This window comes from Piliocolobus tephrosceles, chromosome X (assembly GCF_002776525.5).
Source record: "Piliocolobus tephrosceles isolate RC106 chromosome X, ASM277652v3, whole genome shotgun sequence".
Lineage (NCBI taxonomy): Eukaryota > Metazoa > Chordata > Mammalia > Primates > Cercopithecidae > Piliocolobus > Piliocolobus tephrosceles.
In genome coordinates, this window is record NC_045455.1 from 86,807,868 (window position 1) to 86,824,968 (window position 17,101).

A 17,101-nucleotide genomic window follows, 5' to 3' on the forward strand; every position below is an offset into this window, starting at 1 on the left:
AGTCTGCACTCTTCCCCACTACTGTATCATCTCTTCAGTATGGGGAGGTATTGGTTAAAGGGCTCAAAGTTTCAGGTATTCAGGATGAGTAAGTTCTGGAGATCTAATAAACAGCATAAGGTTGATCATTAATAACACTTTATTATGTACTTGAAATTTGCAAAGAAGGTAGATCTTAAATGTTCTCACCACACACACACACACACACACACATATACACAGAAGAGGTAACTATGTGAGGTGATGGATATGCTAATTAACTTGATTGTAGTCATCATTTCACAATGCATATGTATATCAAAACATCATGATGTAAATATAATACACAATCTTTGTTATAATTCAAAAAGGTTAGAAGAAAAAAAAGGTTGTCTAAGAGCCTTCTAGGGACCACTAAATGTAAAAATAAAAAAAAACAAAAAAGAAATAAAAACTAATAGAGAGAGAAGGTGGAGTTTAACCTTCTACAGAAATGTTCAAACATACACAACAAGTCAAGGAGTACAATGAATCTTCATGGTTCCATCATCCAGCTTCAAATATTTTCAAATATTTGTCCATCTTTTCTCACCTATCTTCTCCCACCTCTAGATTTTTTTTTCCCCTTTGGTGGAGTATTTTATAGCAAATTCAGAAGGTTGTCAATTACCTAAAACCAATGTGGAAGAATTCCATCTGAAGACATAATGCAGTAGCGCTGAGCCAGCCTGGAAAGGACCTGCAGGGCCTGAGGTCTTTCTTCACCTCACTCAGGGTGCATGGATACTTCCCCCTTCCTGTGCCTCCTCCCTCCCCTGCCCACCAAATGCTGTGTGGTCTTCAATCATAGCCTTGCTAACATTTCCCTGCATGGCTTTATGTGCATAACCCTGTCTCCCCACTCCCTGCAAGGGTTAGTGAGGACTCACCCTTGTCCAGGTCATGGCAGCCCCGGTGCTGAGCTTATGCTTACCACAAAGAATACACTAAAAGAATGTAGGATCAGGAAAGGGAAAGCAGATAATCTAATCTTCAGAAAACAAGCCAGCCAAGAAAACTGAAGCAGTTCAACTAGACATTATTTGTACTATAAATAAACATGTTCCCCAAACCTTCAGTTTATCTCATAAACAGAAATGGCCAACATCCTTAAAAATAAAACAAAACACGCTCACAATCTACTCCTATCTCCGGGCGGAAATCATCATTGTCTTGAGTGTTTCTGAAGAGAATGAACAAAGACAGCATTAACAGTAATATCAAACAGGCCATGGCTTCTCTGAAGTCTGACCTCACAAGCCACCTTTGGCTGCTTTTTCCATGAATAAAAAATGATTCTCTCTTTGCTGATGAACATGAGATGGGTTAATGGCTGTTTCTGTAAGAGTTATCAATAACATTTCTTGTCAACCCTGATCTTATTTAAAATGCATGTCAGACATAGAAAATCAAATGTGTTATGTATGTAAATGTATTTTATAGTATTCATCAGTGTACACCCTAAAGTTAACATTGCAAAAAGCTTTCATATTAACCCTCATTTTCATTGATTAGACTTCCAAAAGGCTAGCAATTTTCCACTTCAGATTATTATCGCCAGAACCCAAATCCTATTCAATAATTAAAAGAACAAGTACTTATTTTAAATATTAAAACAAGAAACAAAACTCTAGAATTTAATGAGAATATCTATACTTGATATTAGCCAAAAGGCCAAGAATTGATTAATGAGAATATCTAACCTCGTCAAATCAAGACATCTAAGTTTGGAAATTTTGAAATTCTCTCAGGAATAGCCTCAAAAGTAGGGTTTTAGCCTGATTATTTAAAAACAATTAAGTATATGCAAGGAGATATACAGGTTACTGGACACTTGTGAGACTACTAACTCAGTCTTTATGATGTTTATCTCTGAATATATTTAGAGTTCAAAGAGTTTTCTACTCTTTGACTTACGTAAATTATCTCTATGTATACCACAGTCAATAAAAATAACATTTTAGAGGTCCTCAAAAACTGTGAGAGCCATAATTATGAGCTTCATCAACTATCAAAACCCAAGAATAAAGTAAAAATATGTTCCCAATACAAAATACTCTCAAAGATACCTAAGTCAAAAATCTCTTTTTCCACGCCCTTACGTAAGAGAAAAAGTTTCTGTTGGGAGATAACTTCCCTTAAAATTCTACTACTGTAAAGGACAATGTCCTTTAGTGTGAGAGATACTAAAATTATTAAGAGGCACAGCCCCTACTCCCTAAGAGCTTATAGTCTGTAGGGGAGAGAGGACATAAAAACAAATAACTACAAGAGCTAGTAGGTAATAAAAGTGATACAAGTCAAGAGCCCTAGGGGTTTCCAGGAACAAAAAAATCACATTGAGGGATTTTTAGAGGAAGTAAAATTTGCCATGTACCTAAAAGTGACAGAATCTGCAGAGAGAGATGGCAGGTGGTGGGGGTAGGGACAGAAAGCTGGGGGAGGTGTATTCCAGAGATGAATGGTTTAAATCAAAACCAAAAGGCAAGAAAGCATAAAGCCTTCATAAAAAAAATGTGAGCAACACATTTTTGCTACTCACATTTGGCTAGTTGGGAGTATATGTCAGGATGGTATGCAGGAGAGGTGGGAGGGCCAGGTCATGGAGGACCTGAAGTCTGACAGGTGAAGCAGGCATGGGGGCACCATGCAGCAATCGAAACGGAGTCAAAGGGAAAATTACCAAGGACCATGTACTTTGAGGATTAGAAAGCCAAGGTGTGCCAGGAATAGCTCAGGTAAGCACTACCACAGTTTTAACAGAGATGAGGAGAGAGAAGAATTAGGATGGGGTAAGTGCCAGAGAAAAGGAATTTACCAGAAATGATGAGTGAACAGAAAATAAGGCAAAAAGCAGGCATGACATGGCCAAGTGCAGTGGCTCATACCTGTAATCTGAGCACTTTGGGAGCCCGAGGTGGGTGGATCACGAGGTCAGGAGTTCAAGACCAGCCTGGCCAAGATGGTGAAACCCTGTCTACTAAAAATACAAAAACTAGCTGGGTGTGGTGGCGTGCGCCTGTAATCCCAAGTACTCGGGGGACTGAGGCAGAGAACTGCTTAAACCTGGGAGGCAGAGGCTGCAGTGAGACAAGATGGTGCCACTGCACTACAGGCAACAGAGCAAGACTCCGTCTCCTCCCTCCCGAAAAAAAAAAAGCAGGAATGACATAATGCTGATTTTGAAATTCCCAGTCTGGGTTGCCAGGAGATCACAGATACCATTAAAAGACAGAGCAACTTCCAGAGAAGGTTTTGGTTTGTACTAAAACGTGAAGAATTTGTTTTCTGAAAAAGTGTTCAGTTTGCAGTGAGTTGGGCCACCCGGCTAGAGATACTTGACGGCTCGTTTGAAATGCAGGTGAGTAGTTCTAGAGGGACATCAGAGCTAGAGATATAGACAAGAGCACTGTGTCCAAACTGCTAAGGGCTGAAACTGTGGATCAGATGACAAGGTGAAGACTAGAGAGACCTGAACAGACACATTCTGAGAACAAATCTTGGGGAGCTCAGCACCCAGGAGACAAACAGCGCCACGATGAAGTGGCAGGCTACACCAGGAATGGCAGCTCCTCAGATTTCAGGAAGTTTTCTGAATGCACCAACAGCACCGCTCCCCTACCAAAGATCTCCTCGAGTTCACTCCACCTTCCAAAAGGCTGTCTGGCTTACAATCCCTTCTGAGAAACGACCTGATATCCTCATCAGAAATTAACCCTCCACTTCATGCCACTTTTCAGGCTCTGAAAACATACATCCTTTGCCAGGATTATTTATGCGAACGTTAGCCTCTCTGCCCACCTCCCCAGCTGTATCTCTACTTCCCTATCATCTGAATACTTCTGTATGGCAGGGGGAAAAAAAAGGAGAAAAACTTCTAATTTTTATTTTTTACTTGTTTTTTCAAATTCTTTGCCCCATGATTTCTGTTCTTAGGTTATGCCATGGAGAACATATGGCAGTATGGCAGTACTTGAAAAGAGAGGAAGAAGAGAAATGAGAAAGGAAAGCTGCAAATACCACATTCTCCATGTACTTCTCTGACAGATATTTTCTATTTCTCGGGCACCCAGTAAATGAAGTGCTATTTAGAATACATGATGACATAGGATTTTCCACATAAATTATTCTATGCTTGGGTGATATGATCTATTTGCATTAATGATTAATTTATGAAACCTACGTCATCCTATTTTCCCTCCGCACATGTTCCTAAAAGTTTTGACTTTAAGTCACATCTGCCTACCCACTGGGAAAATCAAGTCTATCCCTAATTACTGATTAATGTGATAACCAAGTACAGGTTGAGTATCCCTTATCCAAAACTCCTGGAACCAGAATTGTTTTGCATTTTTGAATTTTTCAGATCTTGGAATATTTTTATTATACCAGTTGAGCATCTCAAACCCCAAAATCCTAACCCCAAAATGTTCCAATGACTATTTCCCTTGGGCATTGTGTCAACGTTCAAAATAATTTTGGATTTTGAAGCATTTCGAACTTCAGATTTTCTGATTTGGGATGCACAACCTGTACACATTAGGCAATAGTATGTTTTCTACTCTAAATTCTACAGTACAGTCATTATTTTTATCAGTAAGTTTCTATCACCTAAACTATATTTGGGATATTTTTTTCACCTCTGGATCTTTTTTTCATCTCTGGATATTATAAAAGAACTACGGAACCACACCTTGGGTCAGACCTATGATGTTAAGTCTATGCTTAAGTTCTAAGTTAGAAAATCACATTCCCTCCTTCAATGTAAATATTTTTTTGAAAAGCTATGGGTCACTAATTTAATTTGCAGTTTTATTCAAGGCTCAAAATGGGCCAACCTCATAATCTTCATGTGACGAACTGGTAAGGGAATGAAGGGCATGCTATCCTGGGGCTCTCCTGGGGGCACGATACACATGCAGGTGCTGTGTGAGTCCACAGGAACTGTGGCTACTCGTTGAAGATTACAAGGAGACAGCCTGAACTCATACAGAGCACTTCCTAATGAGAGCCTCAGAGGTGGCTTCTGCGTAAAGCGGAACCCTCTCTAGCACTTAAGAGTGTCCCGCAGGGGCTGGCTGACAACCTGGGAAGCCTGAGGGGCCTCTCAAGTCAGCTCTGACTCTATGATTTGCTTTACTAAAAGAAAGAAAATATATTCAAAGCATGCACATATCTTTCCTGTATATGGCAGCTTTCAGAAGGAAACAGAGTAGAAAGAACACCAGCCCAGGACCCAGGGCAGATCAACCTGATCTAAGTTTGCTCAGCTATAAAATGGGTGGTAAACTGGATGGCAAGACACCTTCAAGTTCTGAGGACCTATGCACATAATTCATTTCCCTGTGCCTGTCTCGTGCCAGAACCTTGTGGAAAAGGTAAAAAGACATAGAAGGGCACCTGACTTAGAAAGCCTCTGCTCAGTGCGGTTGGGCTAATGGCCTGAAGCCTGAGCCCAGGGTGAATGGGGACTCCACATGGGACAGCTGAGACCCCAAATGGTCCTGCCATCTCATGTCCAGGGGGATGCATGGGGCTCCGATTTCCACATTCATCATCACTTGCCCCTCAGGACCCAGGGAAACAGCAAGGAAGAGTCCCAGTACAGCCAAGCTAGCCTAGGAAACACTCATAAATTCACAATGAGTCACTTAAAAGTGTCCCAATATAGCATGCCACAGTCAGTGTGGACATTGTTTAGACTATTAATATGCACAGGCACCTAAAAATATGAATCATACATTTGCAAATACCATATGCACCACATAACGATGCTTCAGTCAACAACAGAACACATACACGACAGTGGTCCTGTAAGATTATAAATGAGCTGAAAAGTTCCTATTGCCTAATGGTGTCTTAGCCGTCGTAATGTCATAGCACAGCACATTACTCATGTTTGTGGTGCTGCTGGTGTAAACCGGGCCTCCAGGATAGCCCTGGTTTATCACATAAAGGTGTATGATGACGTTCTAGACCTTCATATTCACTCACCACTCCTTCTCTGACTCACCTAGAGCACCTTCCACTCCTGCAAGCTTCATTCATGCTTAAGTGCCCTATACAGGAACACCACCATTTTTAGTTTTTAAACCATAGTTTTACTGTCCTCTTTTTCTATGTTTAGATGTTGTTACATACACCAATACTCACTAATGTGTTATAATTGCCTACAGTATTTAGTACAGTAAATGCTCTACAGGTTTGTAGCCTAGGGGCCAAGGTTATACCATATCACCTAGGTGTATAGTAGGCTATCTCACCTAGGCTTGTGGAAGTACATTCTATGATGTTTGCACCATGAGGACACTGCCTAACAACATATTTCTCAGAACATATCCCCATCATTAAGCAATGTGTGACTATAGATCCTTACCATGCTCGTGTTTCAGATTTTGAAACATCTACCCTGCACGACATAATCCCTAATTACAGCAGTATTCCTTACATGAATCCTATGTGAAAATAGTGTCTGCAAAAAGACCAGCTTTCCAAGAAGAAAAAAAGGGACCAATTCTGATACCACATTGGCTGTTCCCATGAGCTGAACCAGCAAAGCTTTGCTCCAGCAAAGCTTTCCACACATCATCTCCGCAAACACAAGAAAGAACAGACAATGAACAAGCTTGGAGAAGAAAGCTTTGTTGGAAAGATATATACCATATGAGAAGTTGATCTAAGGACTTTCAGCTCTCTCTAGAGCTTCATATTTTGTTTATTCCCTGTCATCAAAGCACCATCTCTTCACTAAAGAATAGAAACAAAATGTTTCTTGACATTACATCTAATAACAAGTATAGTATAATGATTAGTAGTACTTAAGACAATTCAAATTCATGGGAGGTTTTTCTGTGATTTATTGGTGAAGTAAAAATTACATACATAGTATAGGTAGCAGATAATTAAAAATCGATTCTAATATACGTCTCTTAAAATATAAAACAATTCTGGATAGACATTCATATAAAAGTGTCACTTTTAATATGAAGTCTTTAAACTGGGAGTTGTTTTCTCTAGCACATACAGCTCTTATCCCCTGGGTGTTCAGGGGTCCCTCTCTAGTATCCTTTGAAGCAGAGGTGAGAAGAAATGCCCTAAGCACACCTGCAATTATTCTGTCCACACCTGTCAGCTCTCGGTCAGCAAAAGCTGCTGTTATGTGGACATGGCTCATCTCGCCTTGAGGTGAATTTTTTTTAAGACATCAAAATCTAACTGCTTTGTTCGAAAGATATGTATCATATGATAAGTTTTTCCTTCATAGTACTTTCTTTAAAAGAGAAACATGTCATCGGGAATTTTATTAATAAAAATCATGATAAATAGTTGCTCCTGTATTTTAAAATCATCAGACCGCTAATATGCACATGCATTTCTAAAGACATGAATTACGCACTTGCAAACAGTTCGTTATTACATTCATGTTTCAGATTTTGAGACCACTTACTGTGTAATGATGTAATCACTAATTACAGTGATATTCCTTAAATGTATCCTGTGTGAAAGCAGGCCTGAGCTACGGCACCTTCAGAAAACACCCTTAGAAACTGCTTACAAACACATCAAGACAATGGGAAATGTAATGTATTACTTTTAGAAATAACTAGGTAGTAGACCAAAATTTAGAACTATGCAAATGTTCCACACATCATCTCTGTAAACACCAGAAAGAACAGAGAATAAACAAGCTTGGACAAGAAACTGACAAAATAATAAATCAATCGATCTCTCTCTTTCATATTATTCCAGTTTGATTCAACTTCTACAACTCCTTCAAAACAACTCTACATGGAAACCTCTAAGACTTTCCTGGGCCTCTGGCAAGTCTTGAAAACAACATCTTAGATGTCATGGCTTCCCATCCAATGACATTGACTTTGAAGTGGAGACTGAGATTGGGTTTGGTCATCAAAGGCACAGTTGAATGGGGAACCTCCAGATCTTCCTCAGGGACAGCGGTTGTTGTAACGTGCTCTGCAGGTTATTAATTCAAACTTTAAAATGCAGGCTACAGTACCAGTCTCAGGAAACGGGCCTCCAACAGCATCATCTCGGCTAATGGGGACCTGCCGGGGCATGGACTTAAAGAAGCTTGGCAGTGCTTTGCTACTTTTAACATTATTTATTTAACTTTCAGAAATCCAGTCAAGTGCTCTGGCAGTGTGAAGGCATTACTGGTAATCACAGGCGACTAAATGATTCTTTCAGCTAATATTAAATATCTAGTATGTTTCATGACAGCACAATGTAGTAACACCTTTCTTGGATCCTTCTGTGATTTCTTACCTAGAATCTGCAAAGCAAAGGGCTGCTGGAATCTGTCTCTGGATAAGTCATTTTCTACTTCGTAAGAGGAGGTTACAATCTTTTTTTCCCGGCACACTGATTCCCCACAACTGATGGTGTAAATGGGCTATTTTTCCTCAGTAGATGAATAACACAGCAATGGGAAGCTAAGGGAGGTGCTCCGAATTCTTAAACAATCATGCAAAGAAAATGACACGCAGTTGCGCAGGCGCACTGGTTTTAATTCAGTGCAGTACCCCACCCTGCCCCATCCCACTTACGGGTGGCCGGCCGGCCCTGCTCTGGCTGTGCACTGTCCCCGGACTGGGTGCTGGAGACTGAGGAGACGCTGGAGCTCCGGACAAAGCCAAACGCCGCCAGCTTGGCTGCTGGGAGACGTGAGTATCCAGGAGGACGGAGACCAGATTTCGGGAGATTGGATTTTGCAGCATTTGAACTGGAAGCTTTCTTTATATCTGCTAAAACGAATCCAAATAAAATAAAAAAATTATTCTCAGTTCATAATGAGTTAAAGAATTCCACAGATTGTGAATTCAAACCCAGCTCTATCATAAACAGACTAAAATTAATCTTGCCAGGTTTGATTCAACACATCTAAAATGGACCTCGGAAGAGAAAAGCCCCTTATATTGTGGGTCAGGTGCCTCAGAGAACTCAGACAGGAGGTGATGCAGCCCTGGCCTGGACAAGTTTACCATCTACTTAGGCAGATGAATTGAGGAAGACAAATAACTCTATCTTAAGGCCATAAGAAAAGGTATCAAGCGCTTGAGACAATGAGTGAAAGTGAATAGTTATTGCTGCAAGTTACCCCAGATTTGTGAAATTGAGATACCCCTTAAATTTTGACATACAGTGGGCAAAGAACCACTGTGGTGAATGTTCACTAGTAATTTTAAGCAGTTTGTAATAAGTCTTAGGAAAAACATGTACAAAGCATCATCTAACCGTCTGTTGGCTGCAGGAATGAGGAGGAGACAGTGTAGACTGAGGAACAAGCCAGGCTGGAATATCAGCTCTCCCAATGACGAGCTGTGTAATCCCAAGCCCTTGCCCTAACACTTAGAGCCACAGTTTCCTTTCATTTAAAGATTGGGAATGATAACACTAACTTTGCAAATCTGGTATAAATATGACTGCTTATACCACAAGAACTCGATATGTGCTCAAACTGATGTTAGATTTCTTTTCTCCTTTTCCCACTATCTGTTATGTCAGTCCAAACTTCAGAATTAGTTCCCAGATATGTGCAAAGTCAGCTTGTTTTGAAATAATAAGGCATCAAGTTATAAATCTAGCATCTCAGCATGCCCATACTCTAAGTCTGAGCCAGGCTCCAGCAATAGCAACTGCAATGATTATAACAACACTACGAGAAGGCTCTCAGCACCAGAGAGAATCAGAATATTGTCAATATACACATGCCCCTTCATAGGAAATCTAAAAGGCCCAAGCTCCCTCGTGTGCTGTAGTGCTGTATAACTGTCCTCACTGATTCCTTTAACAACTTTCACCAGCAGGGCTATTTACCATGAGTGCCTATATACTGATCATTCAGTAGCATTCTTATGCTAGTCAACTCTTCATTATCCAGTGAAATATTTACCAGGTTTCAGAGTAAACGAGAATTTAGATTAAATGACCCATTTGAAAAAAAAATTCCATGTCTATAAATCCATGAAGAAACCACATATTAGAAAGCATCTATGTGTGGAAATACAGAGAACCGCAATAGATGATACACTGGGTCGAAATGGCACATAGAAAAGGACCTCTTCCTTTGCCAGCAGCTGCCCCAAAAGTGAGGCTATGGAGAGCTGTGTGTCCAAATAAAGGCAGAAGCTGCACAGCTGTGGGTTCCTGATGCCTGAATCAGGACTAGGATGGGGAGGAACCAAGTGAGCACAAAAGGAAAAAGCAGCAAGGAGCTGGGGCTACAAATCTTCCCGACTCAAGCCTGTCCTAGTGCTTGGGACAAGCACAAAAACAAAAAACAAAACCTCAACTATGAAAAAAAGAAACAACACACTAGCAAGTGGTAACGGCCCATTCGTATCAGCAATTTATGCCACGTTTCATGACTCCACATTGCTGTTCTCACATTATTTTGAATATTTTTAGTTCAGGTCCCCAGAAGAGTGAAAATATCCCTATATATCAGATATCATGTTCACAGTGAATTTACGCCAAATTGATTTTGGATGATGTCTGTAGAACAGGAAAAGAATTGCTAAACATCAGATGTAATTTCAACAATAAGTATACTCTAAAGCCATTACATTTTGATACTATTTTAAGTCATCTATAACCTCCTTTCTAACCTAGTTAATCAATAATTATGCAAAATCAAATGAAGAGAGTATGAACAAAATAATTTTTCTGAAAAACAAACTATATTTTGGAAGAAAAGTTAAATTCAGAATTTTTAAGAGTACCTAGGCATGCAGTAAACATTTAATACTTAGTCAAGAATGAAAACTAAGTTTGTTAAATCATTACATAAGTCACTGAACATGTTCAAAAAGAAATTTATCTTATTCAACACTTATATTCCATTATTGTTGATTTGATCAGTAGAAAAGCAGCAGAGGAACATGTAGAGAGGGGGAGGACAAGCAGCACAGAATCCCAAGTACACAGGAAGCCAGTCTCTAAATTGTTTTCTAGCTTTCGTTTTCCCATAGTACAGGTCTTTATTTTAATAAAGACACATATGGGCTGTGTGTTTGTGTCTGTGTGTGTGTGTGCACGCACACGTGCACGTGCGTGTGTGTTTAGATGACTTGCAAAGTACACCTTGCCCCCAACTCTCTGTGAATACAATTTTTGTAAATTTAATGGTACCTGTATCATACACTAAGTTACTATATAATGGTCTTTCCCTCTAGCAGATTAATCTCATGAATATTATACATGCCTTCAGGCTTTGCAGAAGCAAGTCTTATTCTTTTTATACCACCAGCTCCTAGCACAATGGTTTCCACAACGTATCTGATAAATATTTATTTGAAGTTTACATTAGTCAAGCTTGTACCACACAAATTTAGCCCACAGTATAAGTCAAATATCTCTACTAGTCTCTGCATGAGAGTTAGTCTGGAGTAGAGCTCAAAAGTCTGCTTTTTAACAATCACCTCAGTGATTCTGATTCAGGTGGTCCCTGGACCTTTGAAAACTTCAACAGAATATGCCAACTCACCCTGTGAAATAACTGCATTCAGCTGTTCTGACTGAATGTATCTTAATTTAATCTTAGTTTCTCATAAGAGGGACATATTTATAAAAACAAATAGTCCTTACTATTTCTCAAACTAGTCCAGTGTTATGGACTGAATGTGTGTCCCCTGCCATCCCCAAAATCACAGGTTTAAATCCTAACTTCCAATGTGATGGTATTTAGAAGTGGGGCCTTTAGGAGATAATTAGGTTATCAGAATGGAGCCCTTGTGAATGGGATTAGTGCCCAAGTGCCCATATGAAAGAAGCTGGAGAGCTAGCTCCTTCTGTTCCCACCGTGTGAAGATACAATGAGAATACAGTGGTCTGCAACCCTGATCTCAGACTTTCAGCCATAAGAACTGTGAGATATACATTCCTGTTTTTATACACTACCCTGTCTATGGTACTTTGTTATAGCAGTGGGCGTGGACAAGGACATTTAGCATGTCAGAGGAATATATGTTTCCAAGTATTTAGTGTTCTCGGACTATTCAACAATAAAGACTTTGACAGAAATACAAATGTTACAAGTGCATAATAACCCCTCAATATACAAATGATAAATATTACAGGAAAGCTGAGGTGGCACATAAAAAAGACAACTTCCAGAATGGTGACATGAGGTTTTCCATGGACACTCTTTCCAGTGAAACAAACATAATGGGTAAAATAACATTTAAAATATCAACCACCATTTAAAGTTTCCAGAAACTGTTCTATGAACATGTAGCACATAAAGAAACATTTATATAAGAAACTCTACTAAATCTAGTAAGAACAGTGACAGTCAGTGGCACTTGAAGCACCATCCACTCTCTTCCTCCCCTACTATCATCACAATATAATGAAAGCTCTACTCTGGCTGGGTGTGGCCAAAAGGATGGGTTTCCTCTCCTAGAGTCAAGGACTATAGTATCTCCCTGAGATGGGCAGGCCAACCACCATTTCTCACTCCAACCCCACTCCCAGCTCCATGTTGTAGAGGCTGAACTACATGAGAAAGTGGTCAAAATGTCAGGGAACCTTCCTTCACTTGGCCCAAACATATAAGACAGAGGTACTACCCCAGGCACAGCAGGCCAAACAATACCGGGGCCCCAATCACCATTTCCCTAGAAGTTCAACACTAGAGAGAAAAAGAGAGAAGACTAGAGGCTACTGCCCCTACCTTGCACCTCACTTATAAACCAGGAGTGTCAATCCAAGAGAAGCAGTCCACTGACCCCAACCCCAGCTTCAGAATGGTGACTGAGAGATCTGCCCAAGCATAGAGGTAAGCCATAGGAACAGAAATCTCCAGAGTCCTCTGCAAAGGAATTAACTTTATTTGGAACAAACTGTGGGGGAAGTTCAGGTCTAATAGCAATCTCAAAAACAGTGAAGACTTTTTATGGTAAGCAATTAGGAGGAGGCTGGTAGCTCCATGAAGCAAAATAATAAATTGTAGACAAGGTAGTTTATTAGAGAGAGCCAAGGAACTAACTGAAAAGAGCTATCCAGGGGTCAGAACTAACCTCAAAGAGTGGCTTTAAAAAGTACCCTTGAAAAGGAGCTTGAATTTAACTGAATCAGACTATGGAATAATGTATGCCCCAGGACACTGTAGAAAATTATGGAGCAATCAGTCAGTAATTAGTGGAACCTGACAGCTGAATGTGATACCCAAGGGAGGAAGACAATGTAACACAGATCAGGGAAAGACAGCCCTGGTAAAACACTGTCACTGTGATTGTGTACATGCCCAAGGTTATGGCTTCTGTGGAGTGACATTAGTGAATTCACAATGCAAGGGAAATAGGCTTCACTACAGTAGATCAACCAAGTTGTTAAACAAATAAATAAGCAAACAACAAGCCCCAGAGAGGAAGAGAGGTAATTAGTAGTCAAGGATGCTACAATAATTATCTAAAAGTTCCATTACAACAAAAATAAAATGAGACACACAAAAGAAAAAAATACAGGAAAAGTTGATTCAGATACAAGAAAAAAACAGGCAACAGAAACTGCCTATGAAAAGACCCAGCAGGCAAAAACTTCAAAAGAGCTATTATAAATATAATAAAATAACTAAGGAAATTATGCTTAAAGAAGTAAAGGAGCTATGATGACAATATTTCATCAAATAGAAAATAACAATAAAGAGAAATTACAAAAACCAAATGGCAAGTTTGGTGTTAAAAATCAAAATAACTAAAATGAAAGATTAACTGAAGGGCCTCTACAACAGATTTGAAGTGGCAGAAAAAAAAATCAGCAAACTTGAAGATAGATCAATACATACTACACAATCCAAGGAACACAGCAGAAAGACATGAAGAAAAATAAGCCAGAGCCTCAGAGAGATGTGGAACATCGTTAAGTGCAACAACAGAGAATGGATGTTTCAGAAGGAAAACAGAGAGATAGGAGCAGAAAAAATATTTAAATAGTCCAAATCTTTTAACACTTATTTAAATGATTAATGTTTACATCTGAAGCTCAAGGAAACCCAAATAAGGTAAATGTAAAGAGATCCACATCTGGATACACCATAGTAAGAAGTGTAGAAAGATAAAGAGAAAATCTTGAAAGCAGGAAGAAAAGAATGACTCATCATGTACAAGTAAACCAATAGCTTAACAGTTGATGTCTTATCAGAAACAATGGAGGCTATAAGGCAGTGAGATGACTAATTGCTGGAGGAGAAAAACAACTGTCAACCCAGAATCTTATTTCCAGCAAAACTATCTTTCAAAACATTAAGCTAAAATAAAGGCACCATCAGATAAACAAAAACTTGGAGATTTCTTGCTTATAGACCCACCTGATGAGAAATACTAAAGGAAGTCCTTCAGGCTGAAAGCAAGTGATATTAGATGATAAATCCACACAAAAAAAGCAAAGGGTACTGGTAAAAATAATTATGTATATTTCTTCTCATAACTGACTTAAAATGCAATTGTATAAAACAATAGGCATATAACGGTATTCTTAGGCCTTTAATACATTGAAACACAATATTTAACACTAACAGCATAAAGGAAGCGGTGGGGGCAAAGCTGTATTATAGTACGGAAATGACACCATATGGTAACACAAATTCACAGAAATAAATGAATAACATCCAAAATGGTAAATTAAAAGGTTAACATAACAAATTACAAAAATATATTTTGCTCTCCTTTATCCTCTGCTTCTTTAAAAGATATAAAATTATATAAAGTAATAACCAAAAAATATCTTTCATTGGGTTTGTAAATACATAGATGTAATACATATAAGAATAATAGCACAAAAAAGGGAGAAGAGGGAATAGAGGTTTATAGGAGTAACATTTCTGTATCTTACTGAAGTTAGGATAAAACTTAAGTAGGACTCCAGTAAGTTGAGATGTATATGGTGAGTCCTACAGCAAACAATAAGAAAATAACACAAAAAATATAATGGAAAAAAATACTAAAGGAATTAACATGCCATGCTAGAAAATATCTACTTAATGCAAAATGAAGCACCAATGAGGAGCAGATAATCAAAAAAAAAAGACGTGAGACATACAGAAAACAAAAAGTCAAATGGCACATGAATATATAACTATATTAATAACAGCATTCAATGAGTACTTATTAAATAATACAATCATAAAGCAGAGATTGTCAGACTGAATTTTTTTAATGATTCATGCTGTCTATAGGAGACACCTTAGGTTCAAATACACAAATAGGTTAAACATAAAAGGAAGTAAAAACACAGGCCATGCAGAGAGCAACCATCAGAAAGCTGGAGTGGTTGTCCTCCTATCAGATAAAGTAGGTCTTAAAAGAAGAGATGAAGAGGGATAGTTCATAATGATAAAAAGGTCAATGCATTAAGAAGATACAATTATTATGAATGTATATGCACCTAACAACAGATACCCAAATTACCTCAAGCAAAAACGAATACAATTAGGAGGAGAAATAAACAATTCAAAATAATAGTTAGAGACTTCAATATCTCACTTTTAATAATAGAACAATGAGGCAGAAGATAAGGAAATAGAAGATCTGAACACTATAAAGCAACTAAACCTAACAGACTTCTATAAAACATTCCACCCAAGAGAAGCATAATACATGTTTTTCTCAAGTGCACATAGAATATTCTCCAGGATAAACTGTATCTTAGGCCATAAAACAAGCATTAATAAATTAAAAAGGATTGAAATGATACAAAGTATGTTCTGTGGTCATAACAGAATGAAATTAAAAATCAGTAACAAGGAAATCTGGGTAATTCTCAAATATATGAACACACATAAATAACCACTGGGTCAACAATAAAACTGAAAGGGGAATTAGAAAATACTAAGATGAATAAAAATGAATGACATACCAAGGCTTACGGGTAGCAGCTAAAGCAATGCTTAAAAAGAAAATTATAACTGTAAATGCCTACATTAAAAAAGAAAAAAGAGGCTGGGCGCAGTGGCTCACTCCTGTAATCCCAGCACTTTGGGAGGCCGAGGCAAGCGGATCACGAGGTCAGGAGATTGAGACCATCCTGGCCAACATGGTGAAACCCCGTCTCTACTAAAAATACAAAAATTAGCTGGGCATGGTGGTGCGTGTCTGTAATCCCTGCTACTCAGGACGTTGAGGCAAGAGAATCGCTTGAACTAGAGAGCTGGAGGTTGCAGTGAGCTGAGATCCTGCCACTGCACTCCAGCCTGGCAACAGAGCAAGATTCCATCTCAAAAAAAAAAAGAAAAGAAAAGAAAAAGAAAAAAGATGTCAATTCAATAAAGTAATTTTTGACTTTAAAATGCTGAAGAAAGAAGAGCAAACTAAACTTAAACCAAAAAGAAGAAAGAAAATGGTAAAGATTACAAGTGAAAATAAATAAAACAAGAGAAATAAAGTGAGAAAAGCCAATGAAAACAAAATCTTAGTTTTTTGAATTATCAATAGATTTGACCTTAGCTGAGCCAGCCAAGAAAAACAGAAGGCTCAAATTACTAAAATTAGGAATGAAAGAGGGAACATCACCACTTATTTTGCAGGATCCTATGGGAATATTGTACTATGAACAACTGCATCTCAACAAATTAGACAACCTAGTGAAACGGACAAATTCCACAGAAACACAAACTATAAAAGCTGAATCAAGAAGAAAGTGAAAATCTGAATGTACTTAAAACAGAGATTGATTTAGAAATTTAAAAAAATTCCCACAAAGAAAACCCCAGGCACAGATGTCATCAACGAATTATATCAAACATTTAAAGAAGAATTAATACCAATTCTTCACAAATTACAACCCCCACCCAAAAAGAGAAGAGAAGAGGAGGGAATACTTCTAAATTTATTCCCTGAGTCCAGTATAACCTTGATACTAAAACCAGATAAAGATATCTCAAGAGAACTGTAAATCAGTAACTCTTAGAGATCCAAAATCTTCACCAAAATACTGCACACTGAAGCTGCCAACATATAAAAAATATTATATACCATGATCAAATGATATTTATGCTAGGAACACAAGATTGGTTTTACATATGTAATTAATCCATGTACTATACCATATTAATAGAAGAAAAACC

General features: G+C 38.4%; 1 protein-coding gene across 3 annotated transcripts in view; it reads right to left on the reverse strand.

Annotated features, from left to right (window-relative positions):
- MTUS2 (microtubule associated scaffold protein 2) overlaps positions 1-17,101 on the reverse strand; it is a 640,565-nt gene that overhangs the window by 344,604 nt on the left and 278,860 nt on the right. Inside the window, exon 5 of one of the 3 annotated variants that reach the window (XM_031934946.1) lies at positions 8,586-8,780. The exons of 1 other annotated variant lie outside the window; for it this stretch is intronic. In XM_031934946.1, the coding sequence (XP_031790806.1) occupies positions 8,586-8,780 (195 nt within the window). Of the gene's footprint in view, positions 1-8,585; positions 8,784-17,101 lie in introns of all 3 variants that reach the window. One more of the 3 variants, XM_026454233.2, reaches the window with a different exon arrangement.